Raw genomic sequence first — 22,450 nt, 5'->3', positions numbered from 1 at the left:
CAGCATCTGCAGCGGCCAGGCGATCACATGTCCCCGCTATTTAAGGGACTGAATATTCACTGCGCTCCATGCCTATGCACATGGTAAGAGGTGAATATTCATTCACTTAAGTAGAAGGCACCTGTAAAAGCTCGGCAGCTGTAGAAGTCGACGGCTGTGGATGACACTATGCCTGCTTTTACAAAGAAATGAATATTCACTGGAAGTGCAGTGAATATTCATTTCTCATTAGCAGCGGGCACAAGAATTAGCCGCAGCTGCCATCTCCTGCCTCCTGTGACCTCCCCCTCCATCCTAATTCTCCCATACCATCCTCACTTGAGTATAAGCCGAGGGGGGCGTTTTCAGCAAAATAAAAAAAATGTGCTGAAATTTGGGATGTTTGCTTAAATAGATTTTAAAGAAGCAGATCACGTGGAGAAAAACATTTGGACACATACACACCAGGAAATAACTTTAGCTTTGTAGTTTGATTGTCTTCTTTTAATCCAGGCAAAGTAATCTTCAATGTACAATTCTGTTGAGGCAAACAAAGACTAAATATGTAAAAATAGGAGATATTTGATCTACAGATAGCTTTTGATGAATTTATATTACACAGTAGTAACATTAGCATGGTCACATTCAGATAAGAAAATGTGGCTACAGTACTGTCACCAATTAGTGATAAGGTTCTAGTTACCTTGCCCTGGTAGCTCTTAACTTGTCCTTTAATAATCACTCCTTTAATCATTAATGGCGGCACCTTGCTTAGCTCTTTATATTCGATTGTAAGACCACTACATGCAACAAAATAAAATAATTGTGTTACATTGAAGAATTACATCTTCAGTAAATAGACACATCCAAAACAGACATAAAAATCAAAACGTTCTAACTTAAAAGGTACCTGTCACCATGAAAATGCAGTCCAAACTGCAGTCATCTTGTTATAGAGCAGAGTAGACAAATAGTTTTGTGAGAAAATCTTCAGTATAATCTTTTAGGGAACGTCAGTCCAGTGGATGGTCCTATCAGTGACTGACAGCTATCTTTGTACAAATGTGCCACAGATAAGATAGCTCAATGGACAAAATAATAACAGAAAGAGCAGATGATTAATTGATTAATATATTTGATAATCATATATTATTGAATTGATATTTTCTCACAAAACTATATCTCATTCTGCTCAGCTCCTCTTGCTCTATAACAAGACGCCCGTAGAGTGGACTCCATTTTCATGGAACAGATCCAGGAATGAAGTGGCAAATGGCACTCACCGTCCCATAAATGTCCTTTATTTGGATATCACATAAAAACAGCAGGAAAGCATGAAGTGGAGACGCACTGGACAATGGCAGTTTTGCACAAAAGTGCGCTTCTACGCGTCCCGTAGAATATAAATTACATATGCCTGATGCCTTCACCTTTCTGACCAAAAACTACACAACAGGTTTATTATTTTAGTACTTCAATATTTAAAAAAATGAGAACATTTGGTGTATGTATATTTTAGAAACTCCTCAAATCTCATTAATATTCCCTGCATGCCTTCTGTCTCTTTTAATTGTGCCCTTTGGAATTCTCGCTCGGTGTGTAATAAACTCGCCTTCATCCATGATTTCTTCCTTTCTGATTCTCTTAACCTTCTGGTTCTTACTGAAACCTGGGACTAGCAGTCAGACACCACTGCTGCTCTTTCATATGGTGGACTACAATTCTCTCATACCCCAAGATCGGACAACAGAGCAGGTGGAGGCGTTGGTCTGCTCCTATCACCCAAATGTACCTTTCAGGTAATCCCTCAAGTACCCTCACTTGTCTTCCCTTCTTTTGAGGTACATGCTGTCAGACTCTACATCCCATTCTCCATGTGAGTGGCGGTGGTGTATCATCCTCCAGGCCTCTCTCATCAGTTCCTGGATCACTTTGCCACCTGGCTTTCACATTTTCTCTCCTGTGACATCCCTACCCTCATCATGAGAGACTTCAACATTCCCACAGCTTTTCTCCTCTCCCCATCTGCTACTCACTTTTTATCTCTAACCTCCTTCTTCGGCCTTTCGCAGCTTACTAACTCTCCTACGCAAGAAGCCGTAAACTCCCTCGACATAGTCTTCTCCTTGCTTTGCTCAGTGTACGATTTTACAAACTCCCCTTTACTGCTTTCTGACCACAACCTTCTTTCATTCTCGGTTAAGAGCTGCCATCCCGCTCAGATCACCCCCACTTGCCACACTTATAGAAATATGCAGGTCATTAACACCCAGAAATTTATAAAGAACTTGCAGTCATCATTGGCCTCTATCTCCTCCCTCTCTCATGTCCTGATTCTGCACTGCAGCATTATAATAAAACACTGCAAAGTGCCCTAGATGAAGCTGCACCTCCTATACATAGAAGAACTCAGCACAGACTGCAACAATCCTGGCACACACTGCAAACACATTTCCTACAGTGGTGCTCCAGGTGCGCCGAACGTCTATGAAGAAAATGCAATCTACCCGAAGATTTCATCCATTATAAGTTTAGGTTTAAAACATACAACACTGCCCTTCACCTCTCCAAACAAACCTATTTCAATACGCTCATCACCTCACCATCCAAAAACCCTAATCGTCACTTTGACACTTTTCATTCACTACTCAACCCAAGAGTTCAGACCGCAACCACGGATCTCTGCGCTGACTATCTGGCCAATTACATTCAAGAAAAAATTAACCATATCCAACAGGAAATCTTCTTTCTCCCAATCCCCTCATACCTTGCACTGTCCTCCCTCCTCCACTGCATCTAGGTCACTCTCTGATTTTGAACCAGTCACAGAAGAAGTGATCATGCTCCTTGCATCTTCTCGCCCTACTACTTGCACCAGTGACCCTATTCCGTCACATCTCCTCCAGTCCCTTTCCCCTGCTTTCACCACTCACCTAAAAAAAAAAAATATATTCAACCTCTTTTCTGGTATCTTTCCCTCCTCATTTAAGCATGCCATCATACAGTCATTACTTAAAAAACGATCCCTCGACCAAAACTGTACAGCTAACTATACACCTGTCTCTAATCTTCCCTTCATCTCTAAACTCCTCGAACGACCGGTCCACGCCCGACTTATTCTCGCTCTATCAGATAACTCTCTTCTTAACTCTCTTCAATCTGGTTTCTGCTCTTTACACTCTACTGAAACTTCCCTCACTAAAGTCTCTAATGACCTACTAAAAGCCAAATCTAATGGTCACTACTCTATATGCTAATTCTCCTGTATCTCTCTACAGTATTCTAGACTGTGGATCATCAGCTCCTCCTCAATATGCTCCGCTCCATTGGCCTCAAGGACACCGTTCTCTCCTGGTTCTCCTCTTACCTCTCTGACAGCTCCTTCACTGTATCTTTTGCTGGCTTCTCCTCCTCTCATTTTCCCCTTATTGTTGGGATTCCTTAAGGATCCGTCCCTAGGTCCCCTCTTCCTCTCTTTGTGTACTGCCCCATTCCACAAACAAACAGTAGATTTGGTTTCCAGTACCAAATCTATGCTGATGACACCCAAATATTCACCTTTTCTCCTGACAACACACTTGCATTTTTAGCAAACACCAGTGATTGTCTCACCGCTGTCTCCAACATCATGTCCTCCCTCTCAATGAAACTGAACTTGTCAAAAACTGAACTCCTTGTGTTTCTTCCCTCTACTAACCTACCTATGCCCGACATTGCCATTTCAATGTGTGGAGCTGACATTACTCCCCAGCAACATCCACGCTGTCATGGGGTCAAACTTTTTTAAAATCTTTCATTCACCCCCCACATCCGATCACTGGCTCGCTCTTGTTATCTGTACCTCAAAAACATTTTTGAATTCAACCTTTTCTTACATTCAACTCTGCCAAAACTCCTACTGTTTCTCTTATTCAATGTCGACTAAACTATTGTAACTTGCTACTAATCGGTCTGCCTCTTACCAAACTCTCCCCTCTCCAATCTGTCTTGAATGCTGCAGCCAGGATCATATTCCTCACCAACCGTTACACCGATGCCTCTACCTTGTGCCAGTCATTACGCTGGTTACTCATCCACTACAGAATTCAGTATAAACTTATTACCCTCACGCACAAAGCACTCCATGGTTCAGCAGCACCCTACATCTCCTCCCTCGTCTCAGTCTACCACCCTACCTGTGCCCTCAGTTCTGCTAATGACCTGAGGTTAACATCCTGAATAATCAGAACCTCCCACTCCTGACTCCAAGACTTTTCACGAGCTTCGCCAATTTTTTGGAATGCACTACCCAGGTTAATTCATTAATGCTCAATAACCACAGTTTTAAGCGTTCCCTAAAAACGCTTTTCTTCAGACTGGCCTACCATCTCAACACATTAATCTAACTATACCTGTGTTGCCCATTCCAAATTTTTACCATAACCTGATTCCTCTTATGTTCTCACATGCTTTATGCATTTAATAGCCCTCTGTGTCTGTACTGTTCATATTCAGGCTGATAACCGGTTCATCCAGCATTACATGAACATCCGATTTCTTACATCATGGCTGGTCCGAACAATGAAAGCAATTGTTACCATCCACCTTTAGGGTCTCCCCTATTTCCTCATAGATTGTAAGCTTGCGAGCAGGGCCCTCATTCCTATTGGAATCTGTTGATTTATGTGATTATTGCTATGCTGTAATGTCTTTGGTCTGTACAAGTCCAATCTAAAATGTAAAGTGCTGTGGAATATGTTGGAAAAATATTCAGGATTGAGAGTCCTCAGTAGTTGATACCTTTTAATGGCTAACTGAAAAGATGGTAACACATTGCAAGCTTTCGAGACTACTCAGGTCTCTTCATCAGGCTAGACTAATACAAAATCTGAAGTCACATTTATGCACAATACAGCCTAGAAAAAATGCAATAGATAAGACAAGTGACGTGAAGCAGAACTATCAATATGGGAGAGGGAGAAACATAAATATAAACATTGGACCAGTTCATAGATAAGGAGTCCGGATGTTTTATGGTCCTCTGATTGGGGTCTAGTTCTGTGTTGTAATGCCCCCACAAGGTTTTAAAGGAAATTCCTTAATTGATGTAAAAAGACATAAATCCATGCGACACATTCATTCCAGCACTGAGAGTGTCAAAGTTCGTCATAAATTTGTAATCCCAAACTCGTCTCTCTCTCTGAGAATTGAAGTTACCTTTCAATACCAGTAATTTCATATCCACGTTGCTGTGATCAAGAGAAAAAAGAATGGATCTACCTGTGGCAAAACATTTCTGTATCCCTGATCACAGCAACGTGGATATGAAATTACTGGTATTGAAAGGTAACTTCAATTCTCAGAGAGAGAGACGAGTTTGGGAGTACAAATTTATGACGAACTTTGACACTCTCAGTGCTGGAATGAATGTGTCGCATGGATTTATGTCTTTTTACATCAATTAACGAATTTCCTTTTAAAACCTTGTGGGGGCATTACAACACAGAACTAGACCCCAATCAGAGGACCATAAAACATCCGGACTCCTTATCTATGAACTGGTCCAATGTTTATATTTATGTTTCTCCCTCTCCCATATTGATAGTTCTGCTTCACGTCACTTGTCTTATCTATTGCATTTTTTCTAGGCTGTATTGTGCATAAATATGTGACTTCAGATTTTGTATTAGTCTAGCCTGATGAAGAGACCTGAGTAGTCTCAAAAGCTTGCAATGTGTTACCATCTTTTCAGTTAGCCATTAAAAGGTATCAACTACTGAGGACTCTCAATCCTGAATATTTTTCTATCTACTGGCTAACACGGTACAAAGATATACATCTTTCCTGTATCGTATGTGGAATATGTTGGCGTTATAGAAATAAAATTATTATAATTTATGCATCAATATTTCTGCAAGACATTGTAATCTGCATTTTTATGCTGATGTATAATAGTGCAGCATGCGGTGCTATTGCATACATTCCTTACTGTATGGAGTATAATATAGGTTTCGTTTCGCTTTCATTGTGTGTAACAGATGCTGCATTAACACAGTGGAATCCGTGAGAAGCCTACACTGAAAACGCTCATAAAGCAACTCTACTGTCTTTGATGCTTTCTTTTTACCCAGTAGCTGTACAGGAAAGTAAGAAACATATGAAAAGCAACATTGCCTAAAACAGAGCAGATAAGCCACACGTTACATTACAGGGTGAAATCTCGAGCAACATCTGCAGCATAAATTATCATGCTGCACGCTTCAAATTCACAGAAATGGTCATTTTACACTACAGATATTCCCTGCAGCATGTATAAACCCCTTCCCGCCATGGCTAATTTTTCTGTCCACAGCCATATGAGGGCTTTTTTTTTTAGCAGGACGAGCTGTACCTTTGAATGACTACACTCATTGTATCACGGGAAGCACTGGAAAACATGACAAATTCCAAGTGCCTTGAAATTGCAAAAAAAAAAAAATGCAATTCCACAAGTGTGTTGTGTTTTTTTAAATTTATTTACCAAGGTCACTATATAGTAAAACTGACCAGGCAATGATTCTCCAGGTAGATTTGTGCAATTACACAGATACCAATATGCCTATTTTTTTTTTTTTTTGCTTTTTTTTTTTTTAAAAGTGTGCGTGGGGGGGGGGGGGGGGGAGAGAAACACAGCATATACTCGAATATTAGCCAAGTTTTTCAGCACATTTTTTAGAGCTGAAACCTCACTCCCCCCTCGGCTTATACTTGAGTCATTGACCCATAAAATGGAGGGGGGAGTGGCAGCAGCAGAGCAGCGGGTCACAGGAGGCAGGTGCCGGTGGCTGTGGCTAACTCCTGTGCCCGCTGATAAAAAGAAATGAATGTTCACTGTGATGGCAGTGAAAATTCATTCCTCTGTAATAGAACGCACAGTGTCAGCAGAAGCCTTCCAGCAGCTGCCGGGCAATCACGTGTCCCCATACTAAAAAGAAATGAATGTTCACCTCTAAATGTAATTGTAAAGAAGAAGAGGTACAGACACTTGATGTCCCATTTATGTCCTTTATTTGGAAAACACATAAAAACAGTAAGGTCCTCGGACGACCCGTAGAAGAGCATACCGGCGGAAAACAGCCGTCTGTTGCGTCTCCTCTTCACACTTCCTTGCTGTTTTTATGTGATTTCCAAATAAAGGACATAAATGTACCACTTCTTCTTTACAATTGCATTTGGAGTTTCAACTGTTGAAACTTTATGTGGAGTGGCACCCGAGGTCCCGGAGTTGACATCTATCTGCAGTCCCAGAGTAGTTCAGCTGTGCATGGCCATCCTGATCACTCCTACTCTTGATTCTTTGAATATTCACCTCTCTCCACTCCCATAGGCTCAATTTCCCTGACTCCACAATACTGACTCACTACTGAGCATAAAGTCCAGTACAAATTCATCTCAAAAGTCTAGATACTTAGATCAGGAACATAACAGACATTTACAGGACATTTCATAACTTTCCCAAATTTTTATGAAAACATTTACGGCACAGTCTGCACTGAACCCAATCTATTATATACTTTAGGAGAAGGAGTTGGTGCATTTTATACAGACTACAACTCAACCAAAATGGGCACAAACTCCAACTCCAGAGCCCTGGGGAAAAACGCTGCAAAAATCAAGGCATTCTATCAAAAAATGTTCAAAATGAAACCAACCTTACACCTATACACTTAACATGGGAATAACGTTAGGTTGGGGGAAATCTGACAATAGGCACCGACCAATGCTCTAACACCTAGGTAATGCTGTTCTTATTGGCTAGCACTACAGTATAGAAATAAGTTCAGAAGTCTGAATAAATACCTCCCCTCCAAAATCGGCAGAATTTCTGCTGAAAGCAATGTAGAATGACCAAATTCATCTTGCACATTTAATGGTATATTGAATGGTATTCCAACACGAGCTTGGTCCAGTTGTCCAACAAAAAATTTGAACGGTCTGCCCTCTATAAAAGAAAAAAAAAAGTATATTAGCAATTTAGCAAAACAGAACAAAAGAACTTTTACAAGGTCAATTCTATGTTAAGAGGACTTGTCACTACTCCTAAGTTAATACTCAGTATTATAATGGAGATTTTATCTGTGTTGTGCCACTGCTCTATTATTTATCCTATAAATGTATTAATCAATTGAAAATTGCAAGTTATTGTGGTTTCTTATGTCTGTGAAACACGGCCTGTGCATGGATTAGAATACCTATCCTGACTGCTGGGTCACCTGACATGATTTAACTGCCCCTTAGGAGACTCAGTGGTCAAGCCGGGCCTTCCAATCCTAGCACTGACAGCATTTCATTGGCATGTAAAATCTGCCTTAACACTGCATTTGTTTCAGCAAGCTTCTGTCACCAATTGAACAGTGTTGGACGGTGCAGAAAAAACCATGGAGTGGACATAACCAGCTGACAATTAATAAATTCCCAGTAGGGATAACACAGTAAATGCACAGTAAAGATGCCCTGAAATTTTTCAATTATGGGGACTATTGAAACAGACATGTCAAAAGAGCCAACAGGTTTCCCTGAATAGGTGACGGACACTGTTACATTCTGTTTATATTTGTTTATTTGCTTCCAAGCAAGCAGAGTGTACATCCAATTCTAAAAATGCTCAATTAACTGCATAACAAACTATGACTTACATATTCATATCAATCACTAGGGGTTGCATGAAGCTAGCTCTGGACCTGTGCCCTCTCCAGATGCAGCAGATGCCAGATGTGATACACAGCCACCATCTGCCTGTAACTGCAGTAATTAGAACTTACTCCAATCCAGTTGAGTACTGCTAGTAGCAGCAGACCACATGGCCGCTATGAGGCCCATGAGATGGGTGGCCCAGTGTTGTCAGATTCCTGTCCCATCATAGCTGTCGCAATGACATCACTACACTGAAACTGCTGCATAGACCTTCAGAACACAAGCAGCAGAGACCAGAGCAATGGGGCTAGGTGAGTAGTTTTCTTTTAAGGATTTTTTTTTTTAACAATTCTTTATTTAACAAGTACGAATACAAAAATAAAGAAAATGGAACATACTGATTAGAGGCAATTACATAGTGTAGGTTCACTGTAAAAATACCATTTAGTATAATCCTAAAGAAAATAAGAACAATTCAGAAAAACAATACACCACAGGCATAACAAGTGGCATACTTATACCAATGAGACTTGCTTATTAAATAGACTCATTAACCCCTTCACCCCCAAGGGTGGTTTGCACGTTCATGACCGGGCCAATTTTTACAATTCTGACCACTGTACCTTTATGAGGTCATAACTCTGGAACACTTCCATGGATCCCGGTGATTCTGACATTGTTTTCTCGTGACATATTGTATTTCATGTTAGTGGTAAAATTTCATTCAAATAACTTGCATTTGTGAGAAAAACGGAAATTTGGCGAAAATTTTGAAAATTTCGCAATTTTCCAACTTTGAATTTTTATGCCCTTAAATCACAGAGATATGGCACCCAAAAAACTTGATAACTAACATTTCCCACATGTTTACTTTACATCAGCACAATTTTGGAACCAAAATTTTTTTTTGTTAGGAAGTTATAAGGGTTAAAAGTTGACCAGCAATTTCTCATTTTTACAACACCATTTTATTTTTACGGACCACATCACATTTGAAGCCACTTTGAGGGGTCTATATGATAGAAAATACCCAAAAGTGACACCATTCTAAAAACTGCACCCCTTAAGGTGCTCAAAACCACATTCAAGAAGTTTATTAACCCTTTAGGTGCGTCACAGGAATTTCTTTGAATATTTAAAAAAAAATGAACATCTAACTTTTTTTTCACAAAAAAATACTTCAGGTTCAATTTTTTTTATTTTACCAAGGGTAACCGGAGAAATTGGACTGCAAAAGTTATTGTGCAATTTGTCCTGAGTACGCTGATACCTGATATGTGGGGGGGAACGACTGTTTCGGCGCATGGCAGAGCTCAGAATGGAAGGAGCGCCGTTTGACTTTTTCAATGCAAAATTGTCTGGAATTCAGATAGGACGCCATGTCTCGTTTGGAGAGTACCTGATGTACCTAAACAGTGGAAACCCCCTACAAGTGACCCCATTTTGGAAACTAGACCCCCCAAGGAACTTATCTAGATATATGGTGAGAACTTTGAACCCACAAGGGCTTCACAGAAGTTTATAACGTACAGCGGTACAATTAAAAAAATCATATTTTTTCCACAAAAATGATCTTTTCACCCCAATTTTTATTTTCCCAAGGGTAACAGGACCCTAAAAGTTATTGTGCAATTTGTCCTGAGTACGCTGATACCCCACATGTGGGGGTAAACCACTATTTGGGCGCATGGCAGAGCTCGGAAGGGAAGCAGCGCCATTTGACGTTTTTGGCTGGAATTGAGATCGGACACCATGTCGCGTTTGGAAAACCCCTGATGTACCAAAACAGTGGAAACCCCCCACAAATGACACCATTTTGGAAACTAGACCCCCTAAGGAACTTATCTAGATGTGTGGTGAGAACTTTGAACCCCCCAGTGCTTCACAGAAGTTTACAACGCCCGGGCGAGAAAATAAAAAATTCGTATTTTTTCCACAAACATGATCTTTTAGTCACCATTTTTTTATTTTCCCAAGGGTACCAGGAGAAATTGGACCCCAAAAGTTGTTGTCCAATTTGTCCTGAGTATGCTGATACCCCATATGTGGGAGAAACTACTGTATGGGCACAAGTCGGGGCTCGGAAGGGAAGTAGTGACGTTTTGGAATGCAGACTTTGATGGAATGGTCTGCGGGTGTCATGTTGCCTTTGGAGAGCCCCTAATGTACCTAAACAGTGGAAACCCCCCACAAATGACCCCATTTTGAAAACTAGACCCCCTAAGGAACTTATCTAGATGTGAGGTGAGCACTTTGAACCCCCAAGGGCTTCACAGAAGTTTATAATGCCCGGGTATGAAAATAAAAAAAATCGTATTTTTTCCACAAACATGATCAATTAGTCCCCAATTTTTTCATTTTCCCAAGGGTAACAGGAGAAATTGGACCCCAAAAGTTTTTGTCCAATTTGTCATGAGTACGCTGACACCCCATATGTGGGAGAAAACTACTGTATGGACACACGTCGGGGCTCGGAAGGGAAGCAGTGACTGTTGTGAGTTCATTTTCCCCTTCGTCACTGAGGTCTGGTGAACTCCCTATTCTGATAAAGGAAGGTAATGAGCCTGATTATCAGGCACCTGAGCCTAATGATGATGACTGGCTGAGTGGAGTCACGGACTGGATATAAGGCTGCCGACGCCCTTCTGCCCTGCGGGTGATTTCTCTGTGGACTTCTAGGAGACCAGTCTGATTCCTGCTCCTCTAAAGCGAAGTTTTCTGCTTTGCCTGTTAGCATTTGTTTTGTTTTTGTTTTCCTTGCTTTTCTGGATTCTGCCATTCCCTGCTGGGGTGAGCTGAATCTCCTTTTGCCGGTTGCTCTGTCTTCAGAATATTCCTGAGTACTGACATAGCTTTTTTGAAGCCTAGCGTCTTCAGGGCCTTTTTCACTGTCAGTCTGTTGGCTCTTATTTTCATAGGGTTTTTCACGGATTGCAGACAGCAGCCTTCCTGTCCTTTCCTATCTAGTTAGCTTGGGCCCCGTCTTTGCTCAGTCTATCTTCCTGTCTGTGTTAGTGTTCTTTCTTCTTGCTTCACCGTCATTATATGTTGGGGGCTGCCTTTTGCTTTGGGGTCTGCTCTGGGGCAGTTTAGATTTCCCTTTCTGTCTTTAGGCTATGTAGTCCTCCGGCTGTGATCGAGGGGTCTAGGGCATCGTAGGAACCCCCCACGGCTATTGCTAGCTGTGTTGATAGGTTCAGGGGTCTGCAATCCGATAGCTGCCAACTTCTCTGGTTTTCTGGACTTAGCTAGCATTTCTGTTTTTGCCTCCTACGGTGACTCAATCATAACAAGTGACGTTTTGGAATGCAGACTTTGACGGACTGGTCTGCGGATGTCATGTGCGTTTGGAGAGCCCCTGATGTACCTAAACTATTGAAACTCCCCACAAGTGACCCCATTTTGGACACTAGACCCCCCACGGAACTTATCTAGATGTGTGGTGAGCACTTTGAACCCCCAAGTGCTTCACAGAAGTTTATAACGCTCGGACGTGAAAATAAAAAAATCATTTTTTTCCACAAAAATATTTTTGCCCCCTATTTTTTATTTTCCTAAGGGTAAGAGGAAAAATTGGACCCCAAAAATTGTTTTGCAATTTGTCCTGAGTAGGCTGATACCCTACATGTGGGGGTAAAACACTGTTTGGGCGCATGTCAGAGCTTGGAAGGGAAGGAGCACCATTTGACTTTTTCAACTCAGAATTGGCTGGAATTGAAATCAGATGCCATGTTGCATTTGGAGAGCCCCTGATGTGCCCAAACAGTGGAAACCCCCAATTCTAATTCCAACCCGAACCCCAACACACCCCTAACCCTAATCTCAGCCCTAACCGTAATGGAAAAATGGAAATAAATACTTTTTTTTATTTTATTATTTTTCCCTAACTAAGGGGGTGATAACGGGGGGTTTGATTTACTATTTATGGCGGTTTTTATGTTTGGCGGCTGTCGCACGCTAAAAGACGCTTTTTATTGTAAAAATAGTTTTTGCATCACCACATATTGAGAGCTATAATTTTTCCGTATTTTGACCCACTGAGTCATGCGAGGTCTTATTTTTTGCGGGACGAGTTGACGTTTTTATTGGAACCATTTTCGGGCACGTGACATTTTTTGATCGCTTTTTATTCCGATTTTTGGGACGCAGAATGAACAAAAACCAGCGTTTCATGAATTTCTTTTGGGGGGTGCGTTTACACCGTTCCGCGTGCGGTAAAATTGATAAAGCGGTTTTATTCTTCGGGTCAGTACGGTTACAGCGATACCTCATTTAGGTCGTTTTTTTATGTTTTGTCGGTTTTATGCAATGAAAACTATTTTATATAAAAAATAATTATTTTTGTATCGCTTTATTCTGCGAGCTATAACTTTTTTATTTTTTCGCTGATGATGCTGTGTGGGGGCTCGTTTTTTGCGGGACAAGATGACGTTTTCAGCGGTACCATGGATATTTATATGCGTCTTTTTGATTGCGCGTTATTACACTTTTTGTTTGGCAGCATGATAATAAATCATTATTTTTTGCTTCGTTTTTTATTTTTATTTTTGAAGGGGTTCACTAAAGGGGTTAACTAATGGGACAGTTTTATAGGGCGGGTCGTTTCGGACGCGGCGATACCTAATATGTGTACTTTTTTTTTTTTTTTTTTCAAAAAATGGATTTATTTGGGGGAATTTTTTTTTTTTTTTGTAATTTATTTGGCGATTTTTTTTTTTAAATTATTTTAACCCTTTTTTTTTTTTTTTTTACTTTATTAAAAATAGTCCCAGGTGGGACATCACTGTTCTGTGACAGATCGCTGATCTGTCACATCACAGGCAGTGCACAAGGCTTCCTCATGCCTGCGCTTCCTGCAGGCCCCCGTCGCCATCTTGGATTCGGGGGCCTGCAGGAAAGGAGCCCCCGGCAGCAGCGCTGCACATTGCGCTGCCGTGGGGGGATCAGGGAAGCACGGAGGGAGCCCCCTCCCTGCCGATGCTTCCCTTTAACCCCCGGTACACCGCGATCATGTTTGATCGCGGTGTGCAAGGGGTTAACATGTCGGGGGCGGTCCGTGACCGCCCCTGACACATTGTGCCGGGTATCAGCTGTGATAATCAGCTGACACCTGGCCGCGATCAGAGGCGCTCACCACGTGGGCACCGCTGATCGCGGTAGACGTACTATCCCGTCCATGGGCATAGGGGCCCGGGTCCCATGGACGGGATAGTACGTCTGATGTCAGGAAGGGGTTAAGTCTTGACTGGTTTGAGAATTAAGGCTATGTACCCACGTATGCAGAAAATTCCTGACTGAAAACCGGACTCCTTCCCAGAAAACGCGCGTTTTTTTCCCGCATGTTCTTCATGCGTTTTTTCTGGAGCGTCCCCAGTCTCATAGAAAATAGCTAGAAATGCGGATTTTTCCGCAAAATTAATGAGCCTGCTGCGTTTTTTATTGCAATGCTTTTTTTTGCGGAAAAAAAACGCATCATTATGCACAAAAAGTGCAGAATTCATTAAAATGAATGGGATGCTTCTTTTAAGCGTTTTATTTGGTAAAAACGCGAAAAAACGCTTACGTGTGCACATACTGTTAAGATTAAGATTACGGGGCCAGTCATGGAACATGTAACGGGAACTATGGAGTGGTCATAGCGGCGTCAGGCTATCAGGAGCAACAGATCCAGAACAGAAGAGCAATTAAGCTTAAGTAAGATAAAAAGAGGGCACCACTAATTAAATCAAAATTTCCCTTAACTTGTGTGTCCAAGGGGCCCATATCTTTAAGGAAAGCGGGTGAGTGCAGTTCCCAAGCTGGAACGTTCTTCTAATCTATAAATCAAGCATACTTTTTCAATCCATTCCTTTAACGAAGGAGAGGTGGTTTGTTTCCAATGCAAAGAAATCAGGTGCTTGGTGGCCCCGACTAATAATGGAAGTAAACAGTGTCTTCTTGTTTTATAGCTAGTCAAAGGTGTAACGTCCCACACTATGAGTAGACGGGGGGTACTCACTTGGCTGGTCATTGAGGTAGATACCAGGAAAACTTAGGGTCCCGTTACACATAGCGACGCTCCAGCAATCCCGACAAAGATACAACTTGTTAAGGATCGCTGGTACGTCGCTAGATGGTCGCTAGTAAGGTGTCAAACAGGCAGATCTACTCAACGACGCAGCAAGGATACGACAATCCGTATAACGACCTCGGCGGTCGTTAGGACTTTGTCACACAGCAGCTATTCTGACGAATCAGACCTCGACAGGCGTGCTTCAGCGTTTCCTTTTCCACGCCCCTCTGCTCCGATTGGTGGCCACTACTGCGCTATCACTACGCGGTTTGCTTCAGCGTCCCTGTCTGGGTCACTAGTGCGCTATTTATTCGTGGATCCAGAGTCAATGACACGGGGACACACAATTATTATAACTGTACATGTTAAATGTTATGATTGCATATAATTGATAGCTGACTTATAAAAGGAAACGCTACAAAGATCCTAATTTTAGACCACCAATCGGAGCTGAGGGGGCGTTGAAAAGACAAAGCAAAATCACGCCTGTGTCCCTGAGTTCTGAATCGCCAACGAGGTCACTCGTCGTTTTTATGGTGTCAAACACAGCGATGCATGCTGGCCAGCGGGACACCAACGATCAAAAAATGGCCTAGGACATTCGAGCACGATCAGCGATATCGTAGCGGGGGGCCAGTCACCGCTAAGTGTCACACGTAGCGAGATCGCTGGAGAGGTCGCTGTTGCGTCACAAAACCTGTGACGTTTGAGCGATCTCACTAACGATCTCGCTATGTGTGAAGTACCCTTAAGGGTTAAAAAGTCCATTTGGTTTATTATGTACAGCATAAACGACTCCTCGGGAACTTAGTAACATGCAGCTGCTTGTCCATGAAACAATTAGCTTTACAGCGTCTCCACAGTCCCTCACTGACGTCGGTCAGCATACCACAGATTCCTGTCCGTTACCTGTTGGTGTCGGCCACACAGGTTCCCAGATGCCTCTTATCCTTAGAGGTATCCAATAACCACTTCTCACTGATCCCAGTCAATATCACTCACGGTTGTCAGACTAGCCAGCACTGCCACATGTGCCAAACACACAGGCTCCATTAAGGTAGCCTGTAACCACACCCATAGGTGAGGTAACATCACATGTACTGGCCACGTGATCATGACCTCACGGCAGGTCCTCAAACACACAACCACACAGGATTCTGCAGGAAAAAGGGGTACAGTGAGGTATATGTTTAGCCGGACCCTCCCATCACTAATAGCTACCCGCAACCCAGACCCAGGTGCACTAAACGACATCTTTAGTGCTCATGTGCACTAAAGACAAAATACGCTGGGTTGCATCGCAGGGAGCATCCATCCCTGTGACACATACCTCTCATTAATTATGCAACCATTAGTCACACTACAAGGGTCAGGACAAAAGTACCTCCAAGGCTGTCAAGTCCAAAGTCAGGATTCGCAATGATTTCAACGCCTTATCAATATCATCCCAAAATTGTTTCAAATCAGGGCAAAGCCAGAATAAATGAGCCAGATTTCCTATATTGGATCTGCATCTCCAACATATGTTCGTCTCTGATGGTATAAGTTCTCTGTAGTTCTATACCAATGGGAAACAATCTTATAGGCATTCTCCTGCTAAAGAGTGCATCTGGAGAATCCATGTGAATTGAGGATACTCCAGATGTCTTCATCAGACAACTTGATAAGTTCCTTTTTTCCCCAAGATATCAGGTATAAAGGTTTAAAATGAGTTGTTGAAGAGGAAATATTATTATATAGCTTTGAGATAATTTTAGGGATAGGGAACTTAAGTAAGTTTTGTTAGAAAATCCAGCCATGTCAATTCTTTAGGAGACTCCAACTTTAGATGGAATTGATCTAGAATATATTTTATATGTTGGAATTGCAAGAAGTTTGTGGGTTGGGGGGGTCTTATTAGTCATAACAGCTGCAAAAGAAGTTATAACACAAGTCTCAGTATTCACCTGTGAAAAGAAACAAAAAAGTCAAACAACTATTAAAAAGTGAAATCTCAATCACGGCAGCATATTCCAGTGCCACGAATATGCAGATGAGACAGTTTGAGTGGTTATCTGACTATGGATAAAAAAAAAGATCATGTGATTTTCAAACTTTCCAAAAAGAAATGTAGGTTCAGGGCCCAGCTATCAACATTAAGGAAGTCCTCACTCAGGAAACATGGTTCTTTTCAGACTAGAAGGTGGGAAGACTTAGAAACTCGCTCTCCAATGAACGAGCATTTAAGAGGGTTCATGTCTAAGGTCTTGTTTTATGATCCTACGGGTAGTTGATTTCCTCGGGGTAAGCCATTCTTCCCATCACGGTAGTTATGGGATTACCTATCCTGCATCCATTGGCATCCAAGAAGGAATATCAATGTGTGGAACTTCTAGGTCAGCCAATGTTTTGTCAAGCTCTTCAGGAGTTCGTATGGCGATTTGTTTTCCACTTTTAAATACCCCAAGGCCAAAAGGAAAGAGCCATCTATAATTTAATTTGTTGGATCTTAGATCATCTAAAAGTGGTTTCAACTTTCTCCTCTTAGCCAGAGTACTTGGAGAAATGTCCTGGAACAGGAGAATGGAGGAGTCACAATAGCTGTGAGCTGCTTTTTCTCTGGAACCGGACAAGATTGTTGACGTATCAAGAAAATTCTGTAAGCCGCAGATAACATCTCTGGGAGGATCACCTGATTTTGGTCTGGGGGCTCTATGGACCCTCTCAATGATGATAGACTGACCTTTCTTGACCCAGTATAGAGGCAAAAATTTATTTGGCGACTTTTTCCAGGGACTCAGAAGGAAAAGTCTCCGGAATAAGACAAATTTTTTTTTCTTCTGCTTCTATTGTCTTGGTCCTCCAGGGACAGTAATGCTGAATTAATCTGATGACGATTTTGGATCATTTGTTCTCTTAAGATGTTAGAGACTTCTACAACTTTTGTGTGGTAATGGCTGTTTAACACTTCAGTTGTTTGACGTCAGTCGCAAACCGCTAAAGGGTGAAAATATGGATCCGTTTCAGTTTCGCAACACACGGATGCCACTGTATCCGTTTCTTGGACGGATCCGCTAAGTGTATGAAATTTAAAGGAACAGAGGTCTGGGAGAGAGAGAGAGAGAGAAAGAGAGAGTTTCAGGTCCACTCACATTCCCAAAATCTCTTAGAGGAGCGGCTTCATAACCTGGGCCAAGGATTTTTTTTTTTAGAAAGGATCTAGAGATTGGAGCAGATTCCAGGCTCGCTAAGTCACAATCTGTATCTTCATGGCTTGAATCTGAGTGGAGGAGAGGCAGAGGGCTGCTGGGTTTTTAGAAGGAATGTGATGAGGCGTGTTTCTTCCTGAGGAACTTCTGCAATTCCCATTATTTTTCAGAGACTTTGTGTTCACTAAGATTGTTTGCACGCTCTTTATTTGTTTTCATCATTCTCTACTATAAGCGTGCGATAGCAGGTCACCACAAGTACCTGAAGGTTAAAGTTACATAGTCACTTTAGCAAAAAATCAGAAACTTGTGAATGAAATTCAACTGATGAACAGAAGATGACAGTAGAGCGTACCAGTCAGTAATGATAAGCAGAGAAACTGAATGTTTGTGACTTTACAGAGTTATCCAAAAAACTGATTATATATTTTCCGCAGCAGTAGTAGTCTGAAAAGACGATAGTTATGTAGTTATGAAGGGCAGGAAGAAGGTACACAGCTTAATGCTGTATTAGAGTAAAATTGATTAGCAGAGCCAACCCCATAGACTTCAAGGGTTTGGATGTTATTTTAGGTAATCTCTGACAAGACAGATGAAAAAGTCTCTCAGCAAAGCGTGGGGGGGGGGGGGAAGAGAAGATATGGAGTATCAGCCTCCTTGGCCAGATAAGTCTAATGAGGGGGTCCCTTGGATCACTCCCCCCTCACTAGACTTATTATTCCCACCTCTTTACTTCAGTCTCTGCCTTCCCTTCTGCTTCAGTGACAGCTAGCTCTTTCTCACCGCCTAAGATGGGCGTCAGGAGAGTCCACTTCCGGGTTGATGGCTCCTGCCTTCACTCCAACGTGGACCGGCACCGGAGGTCTCCAAGTCACTCCCACACCCTCCACCGGGACCCAACGCTCCTGGGGATCAGGCGCCAAGGACACAAGATGCACAGTAAGAGACACTGCAGGCCACAACAGCAGAGGGGGTGGTTGTTAGTGCATGGCGCGCCAACACCGCTAAGCCACACAGGCACTTATAACCCAGGAATCTTCCTCAACTCTCCCATCCTCCCCGTCGCTTCCTCCCAACAGATTCCTCAGATGGCCAGGCACTCCTGCCACATGCGGGGCAGCCGGCCACCAGCAGTCTCATCCATTCCCGCCAAACCGAGAGTATGCAGTTAATGGCACCCGGAGCTCCAGCACACAGAATTCTCTGTTCTTGCTTCAGGGGTCCAGCAGGGCAACATCTCACATGGGTAAACTACAGCTAATGGCAGCTTTTTATGTCAGAAATTCGATTTACAATCGGTATGGATACAAATAGATGCCTAGGAGCAGGAGCTGAAGTGAAGCACGTCTTTCCTGCAAGATACCTAGGCCACGCCCCCTTTTTAGTATTTTATAAATAGTCCATCATACTTTGTGTAGTGGGATGTGAGGCCATCATATAGTGTGCTGAACTTTGTGAGGGGACTGTGATGGTGATCAAACTGTATGTGGGGCTATGAGGCCCATCATAATGTGTGGATAACATACTGTGTGGGAGGGTTGTGTGGGGTCCATTATACTGTGTGGGAGGGCTGTGTGGGTGGCATTATACTGTGTGGGAAAGCTGTGTGGGGATCACTATATTGTGTGGGAGGGCTGTGTGGGTGCCATCATACTGTGTGAGAGCTTCAATGTGTGTAGTGGAACTGTGGGGGGGGGGGGGGGTGAAATGTGGAGGGCACTATGGGGGCATCATGGTGGCTCAGTGGTTAACACTATTGCTTTGGCAGCACTGGAGTCCAGGATTTAAATCACACCAAGAACATCTGCATTTTTATGTTCTCCCCGCGTTTGCGTGGGTTTCCTCCAGGTTCTCCGTTTCCCTCCTACATTCCAAAGACATACCGATAGGGAATATAGATTGTGAGCCCCAATGGGGAGAGCAACGCTGATGTCTGTAAAAGATCACCGCTGGCACCGTGAGAAAATTCTCACAGTGGCTGCACTGATCTCCCTGAGGTCATCCCAGTTCATCAGACATCTCACAGTGAAGTGTGGGAACGCAGCTTCAACGACAGGCAGTGAACGTTACCGCGAGTCACTGACGCTGCGTTCACAGCATTTCATTCCCCCATGGTTTCCAATCTGGACAGTTGCATCATTCCACCATCCAGGTTATAAACCTAATAACGCAGACATAAATTACGGTATGGGAAAGTATTACTAATCATTACTTTGGACAGGTGAGGGACAAGGGTTTTCAATGGACTGGGCGTAAGGTGAGTATAACGGTGTTTTTTATTTTTAAATATATCTGTAAAACAAAGTGTGGATTTTTTTCAAATAAAGTATTTTATTCATGCTGTGCCTTTTTTCAACATGACTATGGAAATAGTAATAGATACGTGATTTATAGATGCCTCTCCATTACTAAGCAGTAGGCATTATGTCACTTGACAATACAAAGTTAACATCAACCTCATAAATATTACCCCACTTGCCATCGACACAGGGCAAGTGGGAAGAGCGAGGCTATGCCAGATTTGGAGCAACTTATGGAGGCACCATTTCTGGGGCAGCTGAGTGCTGATGTTGGTAGCCAGGGGAGGTGTGGTGGGAATATCTCTGATCCCTTCCCAGGCTATTAATAACAACCCAGAGCTGTCTGTTTAGCCTTTGCTGGTTTAAATTTATAGTTGGACCCTACATCACTTTTTCCTGGGGTCCCCCATAAATTTACCAGCAAAAACTAAGCAAACAGCAGTGAGCGATATCAATAGCCAGGAAAGCTTATATGGTATTGCATCTTGTCCCAGGTTATTAAATTCAGCCTCCAGCCATGGGCTTTCCCTCTGCTAAGGAAAATTGTGGGGGAGCTCACACTTTTTTTTTTTTTTTAATTTCATTTTTATTTAACACGAGTTACCCAGCTGTTGCTGAATACAACTCCCATCATTGTCTCCTGGTTGCGCTGAGATCAGAAAGAGCAGGAGACAATAATTTAGCAGCCGGGGAACTGTGCAAACTGTACCGCTTCTTCCAAAGCACCGGTACGTGTCACGCTGATAACACACGGATGTCATCCGTGTGTCATCAGTGTGAACGTGTGTGGCATACATTTTGACCATACGGCGCAAAAAAAACTGGCATGTCTGTGGGTTTTTCCACAAGGACCTGACGTGTGCACCACCATAAAATACAATAGGTGTGGGTATATTCGTATTTGAAGTCATTAAAAAACGGACCACATACTGACATAAAAAACGGACGTGTCAAGGAGGCCTAAGAAAGTGAGGATACTGCACAGGCTGTAGAAGGGTCAAGTAGAACAGAAATGAAACTGTCCCAGTACATGAGAGATACTGAAGACCTCAAAATCCTAGACTCACACAGGCCCCGACAAGTTGCAAACGGTATCTCAGGGAACTGAAAGTAAATGCATGAAGATCACAGCCTTAAAACTTAGTGCCACATTTTTTTAATCAATATAGCTATAATATGTAAAAAAAAAAAAAAATATGTTTTAGATGTCAAAAAGTGTCCATAGTCTGTAGAGAAACACTAAACATTAAATGCACTAAAAAAATACTAGCAATTCCTTCATAATCTTTCATTGACTCTCTTTTGTCTATTATCTATTAGAAAGAAAACTGAAATATATACAAAAATCTTTTTTGTATGTCTCAAAAGGTCAACCATGCCCTCCTCTCCTTCTACTCAATGTTGTGTGTGGAAGTAAATTAATATGCTGAGGCAGAAGCCCAATTAATAATATTTTTTTAAATAAAGAATGGATATAATAACCACAACAAATTGTTAAAAGTCACCAATGCTTACCCACAATCTTAAACATAATTTTTTTACAAGGCAAGGCTTTTTCCCCATATTTGTCAGCATTGCTTTCGTTTAACACGACTTGAAGTTTCAGCGTATAATCACCAAGCTTTGTAATGTTCTCTAAAATAAATAAAATCGAAAGAAAAAACGTTAAATTTACACAGCATAGGCTTCTTTCAATTCCAATCTAATATCAATCATGAAATGTCACTCTGCTAGTACTTCCCTAAGGCCAGTGTCACATTTGAGAGAAACTCAGAGAAGTCTCGCACGTCAATACCCGGCACTACTCGGATCGGAGCGTTCAGCTGAATGCATTTCTATGCAGCTGAACTCTCCGATCCGAGTGCCGGCGGCAGTGCCTCGTATTGATGTGCGAGACTTGTGCGAGTTTCTCGCAAGTGTGACACCGGCCTTAAAGCGAATCTGTCACCCCTTTTTTGAGAAATCATATAATGATATAATTCAATTGTGTGTCACATTAGGATTCTCTTAGTACTTTTGCTTCCCCCTGACTCCCGCACCTTTCATGCATTAATACTTTTTTTACATTGGTTCAGTTGAATGTAAACTGCCGCTGTCCGGGGCTTATTCAACTGCTCCCACCTCCCTGCATAGAGCAAGACAGGGCCGGGGGGGAGCAGATGAATAAGCCCCGCCCAGCAGACCAGACAGCGGTAGTTTACATACATCTGAACAGATATAAAAAAGGTATTTATGCATGAAAGGTGCGTTGTCAGGGGGAAGCAAAAGTACTAAGAGAA

At 42.3% G+C, this 22,450-nt stretch overlaps 1 protein-coding gene across 3 annotated transcripts in view; it reads right to left on the bottom strand.

Moving 5' to 3' along the window:
* SMCHD1 (structural maintenance of chromosomes flexible hinge domain containing 1) overlaps positions 1-22,450 on the bottom strand; it is a 636,391-nt gene that overhangs the window by 273,557 nt on the left and 340,384 nt on the right. For all 3 annotated transcript variants that reach the window (XM_073550884.1, XM_073550885.1, XM_073550886.1), the window contains 4 exons: positions 21,687-21,806; positions 7,798-7,939; positions 683-779; positions 445-517 (listed from right to left, as the gene is read on the bottom strand). In XM_073550884.1, the coding sequence (XP_073406985.1) occupies positions 445-517; positions 683-779; positions 7,798-7,939; positions 21,687-21,806 (432 nt within the window). The remainder of the gene's footprint in view (positions 1-444; positions 518-682; positions 780-7,797; positions 7,940-21,686; positions 21,807-22,450) is intronic.

Source organism: Dendrobates tinctorius, unplaced genomic scaffold (genome assembly GCF_039654945.1).
Source record: "Dendrobates tinctorius isolate UK_male_01 unplaced genomic scaffold, ASM3965494v1 ptg000171l, whole genome shotgun sequence".
Taxonomy (NCBI): domain Eukaryota; kingdom Metazoa; phylum Chordata; class Amphibia; order Anura; family Dendrobatidae; genus Dendrobates; species Dendrobates tinctorius.
The sequence above is the reverse complement of the archived record's forward strand: the minus strand, read 5'-3'. Positions and strand labels throughout refer to the sequence as shown.